This window comes from Arachis hypogaea, chromosome 1, assembly GCF_003086295.3.
Source record: "Arachis hypogaea cultivar Tifrunner chromosome 1, arahy.Tifrunner.gnm2.J5K5, whole genome shotgun sequence".
Lineage (NCBI taxonomy): Eukaryota > Viridiplantae > Streptophyta > Magnoliopsida > Fabales > Fabaceae > Arachis > Arachis hypogaea.
In genome coordinates, this window is record NC_092036.1 from 103636683 (window position 1) to 103656816 (window position 20134).

The 20134-nt window shown below is 35.5% G+C and overlaps 3 protein-coding genes across 4 annotated transcripts; 2 read left to right on the forward strand and 1 right to left on the reverse strand.

Annotated features, from left to right (window-relative positions):
• The first annotated feature begins 812 nt into the window (after positions 1 to 812).
• Positions 813 to 6153, forward strand: LOC112705832 (arogenate dehydratase/prephenate dehydratase 1, chloroplastic). Of its 2 annotated transcripts, none has more exons than XM_025756810.3 (11): positions 813 to 1516; positions 2580 to 2647; positions 2729 to 2821; positions 2929 to 3129; positions 3281 to 3361; positions 3444 to 3539; positions 4082 to 4159; positions 4232 to 4321; positions 4400 to 4467; positions 4842 to 4923; positions 5696 to 6153. In XM_025756810.3, the coding sequence occupies exons 1-11, from the start codon at positions 1225 to 1227 to the stop codon at positions 5750 to 5752; spliced, it is 1206 nt and encodes a 401-aa protein (XP_025612595.1). In that variant the 5' UTR covers positions 813 to 1224; the 3' UTR covers positions 5753 to 6153. The 2 variants fall into 2 exon arrangements, with proteins under 2 accessions (XP_025612595.1, XP_072065684.1); XM_072209583.1 differs by having other exon boundaries at positions 869 to 1516; positions 2929 to 3114.
• Positions 6154 to 6439: 286 nt separating this feature from the next.
• LOC112705844 (lactoylglutathione lyase GLX1) lies at positions 6440 to 8482 on the reverse strand. Its single transcript, XM_025756821.2, has 7 exons — positions 8154 to 8482; positions 7948 to 8072; positions 7803 to 7867; positions 7501 to 7713; positions 7373 to 7420; positions 6876 to 7136; positions 6440 to 6713 (listed from the first exon to the last, which is right to left on the reverse strand). The coding sequence occupies exons 1-7, from the start codon at positions 8240 to 8242 to the stop codon at positions 6672 to 6674; spliced, it is 843 nt and encodes a 280-aa protein (XP_025612606.1). The 5' UTR covers positions 8243 to 8482; the 3' UTR covers positions 6440 to 6671.
• A 1457-nt stretch (positions 8483 to 9939) lies between these two features.
• On the forward strand, positions 9940 to 12493 carry LOC112705822 (5'-adenylylsulfate reductase 3, chloroplastic). The gene is made up of 5 exons (XM_025756792.2): positions 9940 to 10346; positions 10437 to 10595; positions 10695 to 10818; positions 10999 to 11800; positions 11920 to 12493. The coding sequence occupies exons 1-5, from the start codon at positions 10265 to 10267 to the stop codon at positions 12148 to 12150; spliced, it is 1398 nt and encodes a 465-aa protein (XP_025612577.1). The 5' UTR covers positions 9940 to 10264; the 3' UTR covers positions 12151 to 12493.
• Positions 12494 to 20134: the final 7641 nt, after the last annotated feature.

The window sequence follows — 20134 nt, forward strand, 5'->3', positions numbered from 1 at the left end:
GCGTGAATTTAAAATATTACTTAATTAAGTATTTTGTTTGGTTGTAAAATTTTATTATTTATATTATCTGAATAATTTTTTAATAAATTAAAAATGTGTAAAAAAATAAATTTGAATTTAGTCATGATGAGAATTTTCATACATTCTAAAAGAAAATTATTAAGTTCAAGTTTTACAAATAGTAAAATAAATTTTTTTATGAATTATATGAGCATTCTAGGAATAAAATCTGTATGTCAAACTCTTTTTTTAATCTCTACTATATGTAGTAAATATTATTATTGTTAGATGGCAGTCTAATCTTATATACATTTTTAAGTTTTTCAGTCATATATTTATTATTCTGTTTTCTTCTTAATTTTTGCATACTATAGTTACAGTTAAAATAATATATAGTATCTAAGAAGAAAATTAAGCTAAAGCAAAATGTTATTTTGCCTCTACCTAATTTCAGTAATTTGACTCCCCTCTTGGATCCAAATACTACGTTATATACAATTATTATTGAATTGAAAATTTAAAGACAGTTATTATTATTATAATGAAGAGAAGAAAATCTTAAATAAAATTTCAATCTAATTCTTATTTGATCGGGATGAAAAATATAGTGAGAAACCAAAATGAAAAGAAATTATTATTCTAAGAATTTTGTTAACAAATATGTTAAGATACTAAAAACGAAAAAGCTGCTTTTATTGAAAAACTCAAAAACAATTTTATTATTGCCTAATTAAAAAGTATTCTTAAAAGTTAAAACACATTGTAGGAAAATCTAGTTAAGTATTGTTTATTTTTTGTTAACACAAAGGCTCAACAAATGGCAGACATGCGTTCCTGTTAATACAATCCTAAGACTTGACTAGAAAACGTGTGTGTGTGTAGGTGGTCACCGTTCAGTTCACCTACCTGTTTCAATTTCTTTCTCTTTGTAAATTCCTGTGTTTCTCAGACTCTACCATTCTTCATTGTTGAATTAACTAACATTCACATTCTTCAATCCACAGAACAGAACTTGTGATATCTCTTCATACATTGCCGGGTTGAGGTCATAGTTTTGTGTGGGGTCCAGAGGCGCCAACCATCATCAACAATGTATTTGTCTATTTGATGCTGTGAATCACCAAAACTCACCAACCCCCTAAACACACCATTCTGATTCTCATGGGTCCTCTTCCTCTCTCTATCTCTGTCTCCTGACCCTCCAAGCTTTCTTCTTTCATTTTGATGGCTCTTAAGGCCTCTGCTTCCATCTGTCCTTCTTCTTCTTCTTATCCTCAATTGGGTTCTCATGATTCCAATTGTGGCCTTATTAGGGGCCTGAATTTAAGGTATGACCTTGACAAGTGCTGCAATTGGAAATGTTGTTGTACTAGTTTGGGTCTTGTGGCTCAGAGAGCTCTAACTCCTGTTGAAGATGAGAAGCCAACTGTGCCCTTGGTTGACTCATCTCTTGCTGCTGATGCTTCTCACTACAATGACTCTAAGGCCTTTCACAAGGATGTAAACCTCCTTCCTAGTGAGTTTCAAGTTTTTAACTTTTTGTCTCCCTCTTTTTCAAGTTTGTCTTTTTGTCTTTTAATAGAATTCTTTTGTTCTGCCACCATTGAGTTGTAACTGTAATCAAATTGTGATTATTGGCTGCTATGTCTTAATTTGGGGTAATGGCTTGAAAGATTACTTTGTTTCTCATAGAATTGTCTTGCTTATTAACTACATGATACCAGCATTGAGCAAAGTTTTCTATTTTATGTTTATTATGATCACAAATTAGGCTCCAGTATTTTATTTCAATATACTTGAGATCCCCAATTTATGTTGGATGCACAGTTGCACATGATTGTTGTAATGTCTCTTGTTTCTGTTAATGGATTTGGTGTTTCTTGAAGAGCTTATTGTAATTTCCTACTATGCTACTCGCAGTTGAATGATATTCATATGCTATTGAATTATTCTTTGTTAAAATTTGTGGAGAGCTTAAGGGGTATGGTTGGTAGAGGGGTAATTGGATAAGAGATGACATGCCATATTATGAACTTTTCAGTTTACTTTATCCCCCCAAGGCATCTCTCTCAGCTGCATTTCTGTTTTTGATGCTCTCTTCCCTTTTAAACACATGGTGTTTTGGTGCAAGTCTGACATTTGTGATTGAACATTATGTACAAAAGGGATAAATTAAGTGTGTCATAGAATTCCAAAGTTTCTTAATGGTTAACCATGATCATTTCATCTAGTGTCATTTTGGTGAGTAATAGAAGACTTGTGCTGACAATCTAACATATTGACTCAGCATAATGATATGAAGAACAAATATTTCTCATATGATATATAATAAATAGTTAAGTATAACTTTGATCTTGCTTTCTAAAGTAGAGTAATTAAGCTTAAATTTGATACTTTTAACTATAACATTGTACATCCGTTAAGAAACACTTTAAAGCATGCACCCATGGTTATGCATGTACAGGCAAACACAACTTCATAGTATAATGGATGCAACTAATGTTTTATCCTATCAGTAAAATCTTCTTTCCTGTCTTACTCTTACTTTCAGCATAGTTATATGACTTTCTTTACTGCAGGGCCATTGACAGCAATTGATGTTTCTTCTTCTCCAAGAGATGGATCAAAGGTGCGAGTGGCTTATCAGGTATAATTCTGTATAGCTTATTTTCAAGTAAAATGTTCATGGCAACATTAAATTTATTAACCTGTTAATTGCTTGATACAGGGTCTTCCAGGAGCATATAGTGAGGACGCAGCATTGAAAGCATATCCAAAATGTGAGACTGTGCCATGTGACGAATTTGAAGCTGCATTCAAGGTTCTATTTCTTGTTTTATTATGTCTTCTCTCTCTAGCCCCACATTTGATGTATTAACTTTTAACCGCTGCAAAGCTGCATTGATATACTTGTGTTCTTCTCTGTAGGCAGTTGAATTGTGGTTGGTGGATAAAGCTGTTCTACCCATCGAAAATTCTGTTGGTGGAAGCATCCACCGTAACTATGACCTACTTCTTCGTCATAGGCTGCATATTGTTGGGGAGGTGCAGTTGCAAGTTAGCCACTGCCTCTTAGGATTGCCCGGTGTAAGAAAGGAGGAGCTCAAAGCTGTTGTGAGTCATCCTCAGGTTGGCTATATTACATATGGTTCTTTTTTATCTTTAAGATCAAATGGAGTTTATGCACTAGGTCGCCTATTCCGAGTAACAGAATGGAGTACGCATGGTTATGCTTTAAGCAGCCAGACAGTTTATCTTAGAGAAATAATTTTATGTGCAGGCTCTAGCACAATGTGAGAATATGCTTAATGATTTAGGTGTCGTTAAAATTGGTTCGCCTGATACTGCAGCTGCAGCTAAGGTATATTGTAAAATTTCCTTGGTCAGCATTGATCATGATCATTTATAGTACCATGTCCTAACAAGTAGGATCTTGTGGACAGACAGTGGCCTTGGATTGTGTAAGAGATACTGGAGCTATTGCAAGTTGCCGAGCAGCAAATATATATGGCCTTGATGTGCTTGTAGAAGGAATTCAGGTAGGACTTCGTGAAATATTTAGCACAGAAAACATGAGGCCTCAGCTTTTTGCTTTCTTAAATCACATGGTTCTTATTGCATGGAATTTGAGTCAACGGTTATTTTCACTATGGTTAGGAGTAGCTTTTCCTATCTGAGCTGAGATTGGACAATGTTTATTTACTGTTTTATCAGTATTACTTTGTCCTAATATTTAAAAATGACAGATAATCATTTCCCTTTGATTGATGTATAGGACTTGGACCATTTTTTCCGATAATTGATAGTGTTCCAAGAATAAAATTAATAAGGCAGCAGTTTGCTTCGTGATAGCAGTTGAAGTGTTGACAAAAGGAACTATAACTCGTTCACAAAATTGCTTAATTATTACAGTGTTCATTAAGGATACTTTAAAATGATTTGTTATGGTCACTCCTTACTTTTTATCTCTTATTGCAAAGCATAGTTTGTTGTAACCACAAGAAAGGAGAAAAAAAAATGTCTGTTGTTACTATCAAATGAAGAGTTTTAGGTTGAGCTGATTCATTTGCCATCTTGATAGGATGATGATGTAAATATTACTCGTTTCTTGATCCTTGCAAGGGATCCTATAATCCCAGGAACTGACAGGCCCTACAAGGTAAAAATAGTTTATCTTTTTATAGTTATTTAGTTATAAATTTTGCTGATATATTCGTGAGTTTTGTCTCAGACTAGCATTGTGTTCAGTCTCGAAGAAGGCCCTGGTGTACTTTTCAAAGCCTTGGCAGTTTTTTCTATGAGGAATATTAATTTGTCAAAGGTGAACTATATTAACTGATTTTTGAAAATCTGAAATTAAGACACAGCCATTGCTCTTATTTCTCTGTTCCAAATACAGATAGAGAGTCGCCCGCTAAAGCAGCGTCCACTTCGGGTTGTTGATGATTCAAATGAAGGGAGTGCTAAGTGAGTAGTGGATTTTGTTTCCTAACTGATGTTTGACGTAGTATAATTCAGTATGTAAACTTTTAAGTTTAGATGCAAATTGACCAGTAGTGCATACATATCTTGCCAACATTATGAAGATAGTGGGAGTATGTGAATGATATGCAAAAACCTCTTTGTCAGTCCAAATCACTAAATTATCAAATATGGTATAGCTTTATTCTGAAATGCCTATTTCCCTAGTCATTGATTAAAAAATTGAAAAGAAAATGTTTAGAGATTGGTGTTTAGTTATTTAGTTTTATTTTGTGGTTACCATATTATGATTCTGGTAATACAAATATCTTGTGAAACTAGGCCCAACAGTTTTTTTATTTTTACTTTTTTTACCCCAGATACTTTGACTACCTCTTCTACATTGATTTTGAAGCCTCGATGGCAGACCCCCGATCACAATATGCCCTAGGACATTTGCAGGTATCTAAACAACTCAAGTTGTGTTCCTTGCCAAATTAATCTTCTCTCCAATTCTAAATAGGGGTATATATATATTCAATTATTGATAATGAATAAGTTAACAAGAAATGCAAATTTTGCAAAAAGTATATTGATTAGATGTCAAGTGAAAGAAAAGAAATAATAAATAAATGAATGTCACACTTCAGTAGTTAAGTAAAATAACTATGATAATTATTTGCTAACAAATTATCACTATCTATTACTCTTTAGATATATGAATAGACATCTTTGTCATTTTTAATTGCAAATTCCCAAAAGAGTGATGTATATTTCTCCTTAGGGAGCAATGTGTAGTAGAAAAATCACCATCATATATCCTTCCACCAAAGAATCACTATCACACGTCCGCAATTGGTCGTAGTTTATTAATTTCTTGACTTGCCTGATCCAACAGCAAATACTACAACGCTGCTACTTGCTAGTTGCTAGGAAAGCTCCATCTATTGGCCCTTTATTTTGGTTAGGTAGCATATCAGTTTGACAAATTTGCACTGCTAACTTCAACTCTCTTTCCACATCAAATTGCATGAATGATACATTGTTAAAATTCCTACTGTACACTGCATCCATGCTTGATTACAAAACTTGTATGTCCCACCTGTCCTCACTATGCCTTGGCAAAAGGTATAATATTGACATGTTTTCTGTGTTGACTTTATCTATCTTCAAAGGTAATTTTCAAAGGGAAACTCAAGTTATCAGTAACATCATCTTTTTTTTTTTTTCCCAGGAATTTGCAAGATTTCTTCGTGTTCTTGGTTGTTATCCAATGGATACAGTTTTATAGAATCATAAATGGCTTAACTAGGAGCAACTGTGCATGCTGTACATTTCAGAGTGTCATTGATCTTGGCATAAGCGGCTACTGGCAGAGTTAGTTTCATCTTGAATCAGAGAGACATGGGGAGAAAGTATCCATCATTTAAGAGCATTTCCACTATCAAAATTCTTTTTTCATCTCCTAAGGAGGTGCTTTGGAGTATCATAAAGTGAGTTTTCAAGAGCAGATTGGATAAGGCATCTTGAAAGATCAAAGTTTGTCACCTTTAACACCTAACTCCTCAAACCCTCTTTTTCATTTACATTTTTTTGGATCCCTTTATATTATTTTATATTTATGATATTAATAGCGAACATCATGATGGCAAATAAATGAATGGCCAAGCCGCCCCCAAGATTTTCTTCTTCCTTTGCTTCTTTGGTTAGAGTTAAGCCTTGAACCAGCAATTATATATACATTTTATTTTATTGCTTACATGATGACAATAAAATTTTAACCTAAAATTCCATACTCGTTGACCATCTTGGAGTCAAAAGTTGAATAGTTTACTTAAAAAGAAAAACGCATCAGGTTAGTGGAACTCTTTCCAGCTTGATTGAGAGTTGATCTAAATCATGCTATGGAGAATCCCATTGAGAGCTATTTGGAATGTTCATTACAAATGTTTTACAAGTCTTGAACAGAAGCAAAGGATTTTGATTTTCGTATCAGATTGGGACCATTTGATTATAATCATAAATAGCTTGGAAATATTGATAGCAATGTGCTTTTTGGGTCAATTATTACAGAACAAGCTAAATAGCAAGCATACTAAAGAGTGAAGACAAGACAAGTACACTGATACACACGATGTTCACTGATCAATACTAACAACTTATTCATAGAAAAAGCACAAGGAGTTCTCATTTGGACTAAAGCACGATCTTCAGTTCAGTTCCTTCAGGAAATCTTCATTGTCAACTAAGACCTACAAAATTTCATTCAAAATGAATCATAATGGAAGCAAACACAGAACAAGAAAATGTGGACAGCTAAGAAGAACCTCACTTCTTTGATCACATGTTAAGGAAGAGAGCATATTACAGCTGAACTCAATCCAAGGAAAATTAAAAAAAGAACATGAACTTACAGTTTTCCATCCATCAGGATCCAAGAAAGAAGTAATTTTCGTGTTAATGCCGGGAATTGGACCCGGTGGCCGAGTAATCTTGCCTCCAAGCTCTTGTGCAATGGCGCTAACAACTTCTGCGCTCTTGTATACATCGTCGGTACCAATAGCAATCTGTGCATAAGCATTTCCCTTAGAGTATTCAGTGACACCATAGTTGTATGTCAACTCCAACACAGTTGTTTCGTGCTCCTCTCCATACCCAAGAAGTGCTGCAGTGTACTGTAGTGACATTACACAATACATCACTTAACTAGAGACTTTAAGTTGCTTAGACTTGAAGCTACGATGAATGTTATCTTCGTGTGAAGTTGATAGTTGATAACTATTATATAAGAATTTAGTGAAATATATCAAATCATATAACGATTCTTAATATCAATTTCACATGAAAACAACTATATGAATCTCCACTCATCATTGCTAATATCAATTCCAAGAACAAGAAGCGCCCTCACCTTGTACTCAGGCTTGTCAACCTTCCTCAGCAACTTAAGGCCCACAGCCTGCACCAATAATAAGCATTTTGGTTAATATTGAAGCATATTATTATTATTATTATCACATACAGCATTTTGACTAATACCTTTTCATAAAACTGAATTGAGCGCTCCAAGTCACCAACACGAAGCATTATTTGGCAAAAAGGGTCATGGATGGTAGGTCTTTGGATGAGACCAAAAGTGTAACCGTCAGGATCTTTAACAAAGGCGATGACCGTGGTCCCTCCCTGAACCGGACCAGGCTCCCTTGTGATGTTTCCACCCTTGGACCGGATGTGTTCAGCCAATTTGTATACCTACAAAATTGAACACAAATGTGGCAACGTGACTCGTTCTCTTCACATCACAATGAAGAAATCAGTTGAAGATTTGGCTGGTAACTCACATCTTGTGTTGCAATAGCAAAATGTCCAAAGCCATCTCCAATGTCATATGAACTCACTCCATAATCTGAGAATAAACGATTTTAAAACAAGGTTACATATAGTGAGAGAACACAAGCTAGAAAAGGAAAAGATAGATTAGCATACTATATGTTAACTCCACAACAAAATGAGATTCTTCAGGGCCAAATCCGAGAAAAGCATTGGCGTATTTCTCCTCTGGAACATCCCTCTGCCTCAAAAGCTTCATTCCAAAGCATTCAGTATAAAACCTGAAAGACGGTGAAGAAATCTCATTCATCATTGTACTGTGACTAAGCAAGTTACATTACATATCAGAATAAAGAACCTACTTGATGGTGCGATCAAGATCACCAACACGGTAAACCACATGAAGTAAGCGGCGCTTATCTTGCTTCGGCCATTCCAACAAATCAGCCATATCAATTCAATTCAGCTTCTGTGCAGGACAAGCTAACCAGTAAGAGTGAGTGAGTAGTGAAACTACTATACTGGTCAATGGAAAGACCCTGCCGTTATTTATCTTCATAATTCACTGAATTAATGCCACGACACTTGGCAATCCATGATTTGCTAATTCGTATATACAATTCTAGCCAAGAATTCATCCGTTGAATGTTATGGACACATCGTGCCTGCCTCTCAACCCTTGGCCTTGCACATCCTTTTCAATCGCATTCAATTTTTTTGTACACGTGAATGACATGATGCTTATACATATATATTCTATACAATTAATATTGCTACATTGAACTTAAAATTTTTTGAAAAGTTAGTTGTTAAGAATATGCAAATTAAGTGCACAGCCATTATTTTGTAAAAAAAGATATTTTTTCAATGAAAAAAGATTTTTTTTTTATTTTTTAACGTGTTTGGCAAATTTCTAGTAGTAAAAGTAAAAGCACTAGTAAAATCAAAAAAGATCTTTTTTGAGAAGCTGTAATTTACATCTTTTTTTTAAAAGATATTTTTTTCTTAAAAAAAAGATGTTTTTCATGTAATAAATAAACAAAAAAGTACTTTTATATTGTTATACCCAAACATAATTGATAGATAAAAAGACCTTTTTACATGAGATATCCAAACATAAAATTATTTTTACTTCTCTATAAGATCTTTTAAAAAAAGATAACTTGAAAAAAGATATTTTCTTAAAAGTTCACCCAAACAAACCCTAAAAACTTATGAAACAAAATTAAAATAAAATATAATTTAAGAATATTTTAAAATTTTTGACAAATTTTAAAAATAAAAAATATATTTTATTCAAAAAAATATTAGAGGAACAATATTTTTTAGCAATGTTAAATATAACTAGTTCAACACCTTATTTCATATTCATTTTCAGTAAATAGATTCAACCGTTTTAACATATGATGCGGGTTTAACAATGTATGAAATGAATAAAGACTTGGCTTTTTTTTTTCTTTTTTGGGTCATGAGGACTTAGCTTGTTATAATGATAAATTGATAACAGTATTGTAGGGTAGATCTCAAAAACACTTTAGTTGGTGTATTGGTGACTTTATGTAAAGAAAATAAAGTTGCCTTTGTATTGTAGGTCAAGTCGTCAGGGAATATTGTTGCTTTTTAATTTTTATTTGTTGCATTGTGTTTGGACTGAAGTGTCTCAGAATATAAATCATTGCTGATGTTTCTAGTTTGGGCTACCTTTTATACATTTTAAGCCCATTTGATAGATGTGGGTAGGATTTATGAGCTGGGCTGAACAACAGTCCGCATACAGCCCAATTGAGGAAATTCATTCCGTTGACCAAAAACTCTGGCGTTTTGTAAGTGGTAAGCACTCATGTCAGCACTCAGCACACCACACTAATATAATCAGTAGTTAATAATTAATTAAGGCCGGGTCCGCAACATTAATTTGAATTGCCGAAGCAACTTGCACGTATAATCCAATAGAAAGAAGCTTTTCTACAAAGGAAGAAAGAAAGAAACATCCGAAGACTTTGCTTTGACCTTCCATCCAACTTAGAATGTAATCATTTTCCTTTTGAAAGTGATTCACTTGAATAATAATATGGATTTTGCTAGAGTAGTTATTAAGAATATAATATTAAGATATTAAAATAGGAGTATGGAGTATCTATCAAACACAGAATAAATAAACAAAAGAAGATCCTTGCGGAAGCTGACGGAAGGGATGAGTCATGCAGCGAAATGGAGGGTGCATGACACGTGCGCAAAATTCCCAAAAAAGCGTCCAGGTTCAATGAACCTGAAAGGCCGCCACCCATTTCTAACATTGTTTCCATTCATTTATAAATACGGTAAAGACCAGCTAACGAACTTCCCAACACAACACAAAATTAAAACTAATCCAACGATTAAACGAAACCAATTGGATCAGAATAAGAGATTAAGATATATCACTAATTACATTACATTACATTCCATTCTCTGATCTCTAATCTATAATCTAATGGCTTTCTCTCTTGCTGCTGCTCCTTCTTCTTCTTCCACTGCCATTTCTACTTCTTCCTTTCCATGCTCCGACTTCAAAGGTAATCCAATCTCTCATTTAAATTTCTGTCTTTTTTTCTTTGTTTTTTTCTTTTCAAATTGAATTGAATTGAATTGAATTGTAAATTCAGCTCCGCAAATCGGTTCGATTAGGATTTTGGAGAGGCCTCAACCACGCCCCAATGGAGTTCTTAATTTGTCCCAAAAACAGAGATTGCTGAAACCCCTCAACGCTGAACCTAATCGCAATGACTCTATTGTCCCTCTCGCTGCAACTATCGTTGATTCCGGTACCCGCCCTTGTTTCTAAATGCTAAATTAATTTTTGTTTTCAGCACCCCACTTATGTTGTTTATCATTGAATTTTTGCTTCCCCGTGAACTTTGCAGAGGTTACCCACACTGAAGAGGAGGATTATGAACGATTGGCATTCGACCTTGAGAATGCTTCTCCTCTTGAAATAATGGATAAAGCCCTCCAAAGATTTGGCAATGATATTGCTATTGCCTTCAGGTAAGCACTTTTTGTTCCCACAAATTATTTATTCGAATGGTCTTGTTATTGAATATAGCTTAATTTGTGTTGGACTTTGAAGTTCTTGTTCCTGAAAGTTGTAAATTTGAAATGCATTGTTTTGTATTCAAATATAATGGTGCTATCTAGGATTTTAATTGAGGGGCTTTGATCTTGTAGTGGTGCTGAAGATGTTGCTTTGATTGAGTATGCGCATTTGACGGGTCGACCCTTTAGGGTGTTCAGTCTTGACACTGGCAGACTCAACCCAGAAACTTACAGATTATTTGATGCTGTTGAGAAGCATTATGGAATCCACATCGAGTACATGTTCCCGGACGCAGTTGAGGTTCAGGCCCTGGTGAGAAGCAAGGGGCTCTTCTCATTCTATGAGGATGGGCATCAAGAGTGCTGCAGAGTGAGGAAGGTGAGGCCCTTAAGGAGGGCTCTCAAGGGCCTTAAAGCATGGATAACTGGGCAGAGAAAAGATCAGTCACCCGGTACTCGGTCTGAAATACCTGTTGTTCAGGTTGATCCTGTTTTTGAGGGATTGGATGGTGGAATTGGCAGCCTTGTAAAGTGGAACCCTGTTGCAAATGTCAAAGGGCATGACATATGGAACTTCCTTAGGACCATGAATGTGCCTGTTAATTCCTTGCATTCAGAAGGGTATATTTCCATTGGCTGTGAGCCGTGCACAAGGGCGGTTTTACCCGGACAGCATGAAAGGGAGGGGAGGTGGTGGTGGGAGGATGCCAAGGCTAAAGAGTGTGGTCTTCACAAAGGAAATTTGAAACAGGATGATGCTGCCCAGCTTAATGGAGTTGCCAATGCAAATGACACTTCCACTGTTGTTGACATTTTCAACACCCCAAATGTGATCAACTTGAGCAGGACTGGAATTGAGAATTTGGTGAAAATGGAGATCCGTAAAGAGCCGTGGCTTCTTGTGCTTTATGCGCCATGGTGCCCCTTCTGCCAGGTAATCAAGATTTCCTCTTATTGAATATTGAATACTGTTACTGAAGATTATTTCTGTTTTGGCTTCTTTGGCTTTAACTTTTCATTGTATAACGGGATGTTTCTACCAAATTGCAACAGGCTATGGAGGAGTCTTATATTGATTTGGCAGAGAAATTATCAGGATCAGGGGTGAAGGTTGGAAAATTCAATGCAGATGGAGACCAGAAAGCATTTGCAAAGCGTGAACTGCAGTTAGGAAGCTTCCCTACAATATTATTTTTCCCCAAGTATTCATCTCGGCCAATAAAGTATACCTCGGAGAAAAGAGATGTTGATTCGTTGATGGCATTCGTCAATGCCTTGCGATGAGTGTTGATCAAGAAATTATTATTTGTCTTGGTTGTAATTCAACTTAGTTGTATAGGTTCAAAGTTCCTTCCTGAAATAAGATTATCATTCATTCTAAGATTCAGGTAATTCGTTGGAGTTGGAATGGCAAGCTTTGACTCTAGTTTAGCAGAATAAGATCCCCTCAGTTTTGAAAGTGTGATGTATTTGAATAGTTTTAGTTCTCAGTCAAAGTAAGGTTGTAGCAATATAATAGTCTTTTGTAGTGGGAGTTGTTGATTACTGGCTTGTTTTAGGTAAAGTGATTTATAGGTATGCGTTGTACTCTCTAAACTAATAAAGTTTATTGAAATTTTGGACGGCACTTTATTGCTCTTAAATTTTCCGAAATTATCTTTATAATAGCAATTAAATAAGTAATTTACTCAAACGAATGTTTATGACATTGCTATTGTGATGTGCCTTTCAATTTCTTTTTTCGCAATTCGAGGTGATAGTGTGTTGAATTGGAAGTCCTTTTATAGCACAAGGTATTTCATTTCATTAGACAAAGATCAAGATAGAGGAGATAATAAACCAACTTTACAGCGGTCCATCGTCCACAACAAAATATTAAGAAAACAAACCAATAGTATTTGATTATCATGACCCAAAAAATGGTATTAGATTGTGCGTTAAAAAACTAGTTTGCCCATATTATTTTATTTCTTGTGCTAGTTACTGACCAATTTTCGGTAGGGCATGTATCATATCCTGGATTTATAGACACACAAAATTAACATTACACTAAATCGACCCAACCAACATTGATTGTGAGAGGGAAAGTTGCAGTTCTTTTCATCAAAGCTTATAAACCCAAATATTTGGACTTCTTGTTACATAAGAGTCTCAGCTTCTCTAGAAAGATGGCAACCTAAACTTGAAAAAAAAAATTGAGTTTTTTCCTAAATTTTTTCCTAAATTTAGACCCTTTTTAGTTTTTACAGTGCCAGCTAGAAGATTGCATCTGGCATTTCAGCAGTTCATAGTTGGATGCACAAATAGCAGTGTGGTGTCAGAAATACCATATGCACATCCTGTGTATGATGTTTCACGGTTTTGCTCACTTTCTCCAACTAACACTTGTTACCCACAGCCATTATTAGTCTCCCTTTACGGTTTTACATCCAATTAGCACAAATCTGCTGCTCACGAACAAGAAAATAATGCAGAATATCAAAATAACCAATGTTTTGGGTCTTGGCATTTCTTGTCACTTATGGAGCGGGACCCAGACCCAGATCAGTGTTGGGTAATATAAAATTGATCCAACAAAGTGCTGCATTATATTTAGTTATTTACTTATTTACATGCTGTATATGCTACTGGTTTTACACATCGCTAGTGGAATCCACTTCTTTTGGCTCCTAGGATCCCATTATTTCAGATTTTAATCGGAAACAGCTCATGACAATTTGTACTTTAATAGTGTTGGGAAAACTCACTAAAGATTTAAAAACAAGAACCTGTCTAATAGTGGAAGTATCAAAAATAATTTTTTTACGATCTGTGCAATTAAATGGGCAACACCAAAGATACTCTAAACATCAAATATAATGGTAGAAATTAAATAATCAGACACCAGAATTTTAATGTGGGAAAACCCCCAAAAGAGGGACAAAAAACCCACGGGACCTAATCCAGAAAAAACTTCCACTATCAGAATAATGGGTACACAAACAGTCTTCCTAGTGACACTAGGGCATCTCAACAATCAACAAAATACATCACCAAAACTGGTGGAATCAACATAAACCCTCCACAAAAGTGGGTATCTCAAATCAGGCAACAGAGAAGGCAATACAACAAATAAGTTATATCCTAATATTCATCTCTACACCAAGAATAACATACTAAAATTTCATAAGAAATGGAACAAGTTTACCAAATCAATGTGATCAAGGTTGGCTTGCCCTTTTTCCCAATTTTCTTCTTCCCTTCGGCGCTGCTTCGTGTTTCTTTCTTCATTCAAAGGAATGAATCTTCTCTCTCTCACCTCCCGTGGCTTATGCCACTTTCTTTTATTTATTTGTTTTTCTATTTTTTTTTGTTTTAAAAGGTTGTGGGTCCCACTTGAGGTTGGAGACCCACCAACAAATCTCTCGCTCACCAACTCAAGTGGGGATAAGCTGCTCTACCAAACCCGCTTTCTCTTTGCAGGAATCAAACTTCACTGCAGGTAAATTCTTAGTCATCATATCTGAACCATTATCATCAGTATGGATCTTCTCAAGTGCATATGACTTCATCTCAAGCGTTTGACGTATCCAATGATACCTCACCTCTATATGTTTCGATCTAGAATGAAACGTCAGATTCTTGCTGAGATGGATAGCACTCTGACTATCACAAAATAACACAAACTTCTCTTGATTGATACCTAACTCTTGTAGAAATTTCTTCATCCACAAGAGTTCCTTAGAAGCTTCAACAACAGCAATGTATTCTGCCTCTGTAGTAGACAAAGCAACACATTTCTGAAGTCGGGATTGCCACGATACAGCTCCCCCTGCAAAAGTCATCATATAACCAGAAGTAGACTTCCTTGAATCAAGATCCCCAGCCATATCCGCATCTGTGTAACCATCCAACACAGGTTGGCCACTTCCAAAGCATAAACAAACTCTGGAAGTACCATTAAGGTATCTGAGAATCCACTTCACTGCTTGCCAGTGTTCCTTGCCAGGATTAGAGAGAAACCGACTAACAACTCCAACGGCATGAGCAATATCCGGCCTGGTGCAAACCATAGCATACATCAAACTGCCAACTGTAGATACATATGGAATCTTCTTCATTTTCGCTTTCTCTTTCTCACTTGTAGGACATTGCTGCAAACTTAGTTTGAAATGACTAGCAAATGGAGTACTAACAGGTTTGGAATTACTCATGCTAAACCTCTCTAAAACCTTCTCAATGTACTTCTGCTGTGACAACCACAGTTTTCCATTCTTCCTGTCATGAGTGATACTCATGCCAAGGATTTTCTTTGCAGGACCCAAATCCTTCATAGCAAAGGATCTGTTCAAGTCTTTCTTAAGACTTTCAATCTTCTTAGTGTCATGACCAACAATCAACATGTCATCAACATAAAGCAAGAGAATTATAAAATCACCATCAGAGAATTTCTTAACATAGACACAATGATCAGAAGAAGTCTTACTATACCCATGACCTTCCATGAAGGAATCAAACTTCGTGTACCACTACCTTGGCGCTTGCTTCAACCCATATAAGCTCTTCTTCAACTTGCATACAAGGTGCTTCTTTCCTTTAACCTCGAAACCCTCTGGTTGATCCATATAGATTTCTTTATCTATGTCACCGTGAAGGAATGCAGTCTTCACATCAAGCTGCTCAACCTCTAAATTCAAGCTAGCCGCCAATCCAAGCACAACTCGAATAGAGGACATCTTCACAACTGGAGAGAAAATATCCTCAAAATCAATACCTTTCTTTTGCTCAAAGCCTTTCACAACTAATCGAGCTTTGTACCTTGGCCGTGAGACATTTTCATCTGCTTTCAACTTGAACACCCATTTATTCTTGAATGCTCTCTTACCCTTCGGCAACTTCACCAATTCAAAAGTATGATTCTCATGCAAGGATTTTATTTCTTCTTGCATGGCCTTCAACCAATCTTCCTTATGCTCATCAGACATAGCTTCCTGGTAGCTCTTCGGCTCTCCAGTCTCAGTGTTCATCACATACTCATGAGGAGAGTATTTCTGAGAAGGATGACGCTCTCTAGTAGATCTTCTCAATTCAAGCTCAATTGGTAGTTCAGGTGGAACTTCAACATCTGGCACCTCAGGTTGAGGTGTAGGTTCATCATGCAAATCATCACCAACATTATCAACTTGTACATCTCCCCCATCAACAGGAGGTCTAGTGGAAGGACCATGTTCATCATCAACAGAACGCCTAACAGTTATTGACTTATCTGTCTTCTCAAGATCTTCAATAGTTTGGTCTTCAAGAAAAATCACATCTCGACTTCTAATTATCTTCTTGCTCACCGGATCCCATAATCTGTAACCAAAGTCTTTGTGACCATAACCCATGAAGATACACTGCTTTGACTTCCCATCAAATTTAGACCTTTCATCTCTTGGAATGTGAACAAAAGCCCTGCAGCCAAACACTCGCAAGTGGCTATAGGAGACATCTGTCCCTCTCCAAACTTTCTCTAGAACATCACCATTTAGTGGAACTGAAGGAGAAAGGTTGATCAAATCTACTGCAGTCCTCATTGCTTCACCCCAAAAGGATTTAGGCAACTTTGCATGAGAGAGCATACTCCTGACTCTATCATTGATAGTACGATTCATTCTCTCAGCAACTCTATTGTGTTGAGGAGTCTTAGGAACCGTCTTCTCAAGCTTGATCCCATGTCCTTTACAATACTCTTCAAACGGACCCCTGTATTCACCACCATTATCTTCTCGAACACATTTCAATTTTCTTCCTGTTTCTCTTTCAACACTTGCATGAAAGTGTTTGAAGATACCGAGCACCTGGTCTTTTAGATTTCAAAACAAAAGCCCACACTTTTCGAGAATAATCATCAATAAAAGTGACAAAATATGATGCACCACCTAGTGTCTTAGCATCCATAGTGCAAACATCAGTGTGAACTAAATCTAGAACATGTGATCTCCTATGAGGTCCAGAATTATGAAATGATACTCTAGCATGCTTTCCAACAAAACAATGAGTGCAAGTATTTAAAGTTGTACCTTTCACGGGAAGTGAGTGCTTCTTGGCTAAGACGCTTAGTCCTTTCTCGCTCAAGTGACCAAGACGTATATACCACAAATCAGAAGAGGAATCATCAGCTACATTCACATCTTCTTTGCACAACTTTGCTTGCAATCGGTAGAGAGTAGTAAGATATTGTCTTCTCTAGCAATAATGAGAGCCCCTTTGTTAATCTTGCATTTTCCGCTACCAAAGAAAGTGCAATACCCCTCTTGATCCAATGCCTTCACTGAAATAAGATTGAACCACATATATGGCGCATGCCTAACATTCTTCAAGCCATATATCACCCATACCAATGATATCACACACTTCTTTATCTCCCAATTTAATCTTGCCAAAATTTCCAGCAGTATAGGAAGTGAAAAATTCACGTTTCGGAGTGACATGACATGAGGCACCAGAGTCCATAATCCAAGTGGAATCATCACAGACAAGATTCACATAATTTTCATCATATGTGATAAGAACATCTTCATAAACAATAGCAGCAGTTTCTTTATCACTATCTTTACCTTTGTCTTCATTTCTTCTCCTTGATTGTTCTCTTTTCAAAAACCTACAATACCTCTTGATATGCCCCGACTTGCCACAATGGTGACAAATGAACTCCTTTCTTGACTTGTACTTTCCTCTTGACTTGCTTCGACTCTCTGACCTATCAGAACTGTGAGGTTTTCTACTTTGACTTCTCCCCCATGACTCTGAAACAAGTGTTTCTGATTGGGAGGAGGCATTAGTCAAACCTCGCTCTCTTCTTCTGGCTTCTTCATTCAACATGCTCTCTTTAACCATTGCTAATGTCAACTTTCCTTTTGGAGCTGAGTTAGTCAATGTCACAACCAGAACTTCCCAACTATCAGGCAAAGAGCTCAACAACAACAAGGCTTGCAACTCATCATTCAAAGTGATCTCATTATTTGTCAGTTGGTTCACCGTTTCCTGAAAAATGCTCAAGTGTTCCGGCATTGATTTACCTTCAACATACTTCATATTGACAAGCTTCCTAATCAAGAATGCTTTGTTTTGCATATTCTTCCTCTCATATAACTCCTTCAATTTCTTCCACATATTCTCAGCATTCGTTTCGGTGTCAACATGTAGATACACACTAAGATCAAGCCATTGCCTAATCAAAGCAACTGCCTTCCGATTCAGTTTCTTCCATTCAGCATCGGATTTAGTACCTTTGAATTTATCTCCCTCCACAGGATCATACAAGTCCTTGCTATACAACATATCTTCCATGAGGGTCTTTCAAATTGAATAATTTTGAGAATTCAGTTTGACCATATTCGGTCCATGAGTATTTTCCTCTATTTAATCAGCACAGAGATAACCAATCAAAGCTCTAGATACCACTTTGTTGGGAGAACTCAATAAAGGTTCAAAAACAAGAACCTGTCTAACAGCGGAAGCACCAAAAATAATTTTCCCACAACCTGTGCAATTAAATGGGCAACACCAAAGATACTCCAAACATCAAATATAATGGCAGAAATTAAATAATCAGACACCAGAATTTTAATGTGGGAAAACCCCAAAAGAGGGACAAAAAACCCACGGGACCTAGTCCAGAAAAAATATCCACTATCAGAATAATGGGTACACAAACAGTCTTCCTAGTGACACTAGGGCATCTCAACAATCAATAAAATACATCACCAAAACTGGTGGAATCAACATAAACCCTCCACAAAAGTGGGTATCTCAAATCAGGCAACAGAGAAGGCAATACAACAAATAAGTTATATTCTAATGTTCATCTCTACACCAAGAATAATATACTAAAATTTCATAAGAAATGGAACAAGTTTACCAAATAAATGTGATCAAAGTTGGCTTGCCCTTTTCCTCAATTTTCTTCTTCCCTTCGGCGCTGCTTCGTGTTTCTTTCTTCATTCAAAGGAATGAATCTTCTCTCTCTCACCTCCCGTGGCTTATGCCACTTTCTTTTATTTATTTGTTTTTTTATTTTTTTGTTTTAAAAGGTTGTGGGTCCCACTTGAGGTTGGGGACCCACCAACTAATAACAACCTTGACTTTCATCGTACTTAATGTAATTATTATGACATTCTAGCATTATGCTCCTTTTTGGTAGATGATAGATTTGAGGTGACAGTAGTAAAAATATGGATTAATGATAATTTTGATCCTTATGAATTAGTCTAAATATCGAAACCGTTCTTAATATTATTTTCTTAAGTTTAAAATCATTTTTAACATTTAATCTAATTTTAAAATTGTCTTTATTAGTCACAAATTTTTTTAAAGACAAAATTACCTCTCTTTTCTCTTTTGCATTTTCCTTTCTTTCAACACCAACAACAATAACAGCAACAGAATAAACATTTTTATCACAATCACCTCCTCCTTTTTCCTTTTTATTCTTCTTTTTGTTCATCTTTTTCTGTAATCACCCCTTCTTTTTGTAAGCGCTCATTTGTAACTCCTCTTCTATCCCTGTTTTTCTTGTTTTTCATTATTGTTGCATTTAGGTCTGTGTACGGGGGGAGAGTTTTTTTGTTTAGGAATTTTTTTTATGCTTTTCATTTATGAGGTAATAATCGGTTTCATCTTTTGGCGTTTTTTTTTATTTTCAGGTAAGAGGAAAGGGAGGAATTTAGACATAATTGTTAGAATTTAATCGGTGATAGAATCGATCATATTACTAGAGATTATTGGATCCTTAGTTTAATCGATGGTTCACTGGTTGAACCTGTTAATTTGACTTCATATAAAAAAAATATAAAATAATTAAAAACTTAAAATTAAAATTTAAAATATATTTTTTTATTGGTATTTTAATAAAAATTATATCTTAAATTTTAAAAATAATTAGTACAAAAATAAACATAAAATTTGTCAATACTATTACATTAGTATCTTAATTTGACACAATAAAAATAATAATCCATAAATTATATTCGAGGAGTAATTTCAAATTTTGGGCATCTTTCTTCATATGAAAAATGTGAAGTTACATCCTAATAAGTTTCATTTTAATTTGCATTTTTCACATAATTATTATTAACTCCATCATCATCTCGATTATCTTCCAAATTCAATTAATCTAGCATTTGAATAATGTTTCCCAAATCAAAGTCAAAGATAAGGTAAAACATTTTATAAAGCATACTAAAATCATCCCTAAAAAAATATATCTAAATCATCTAAAAATAATTAAAGAGACATATTTGCAAGA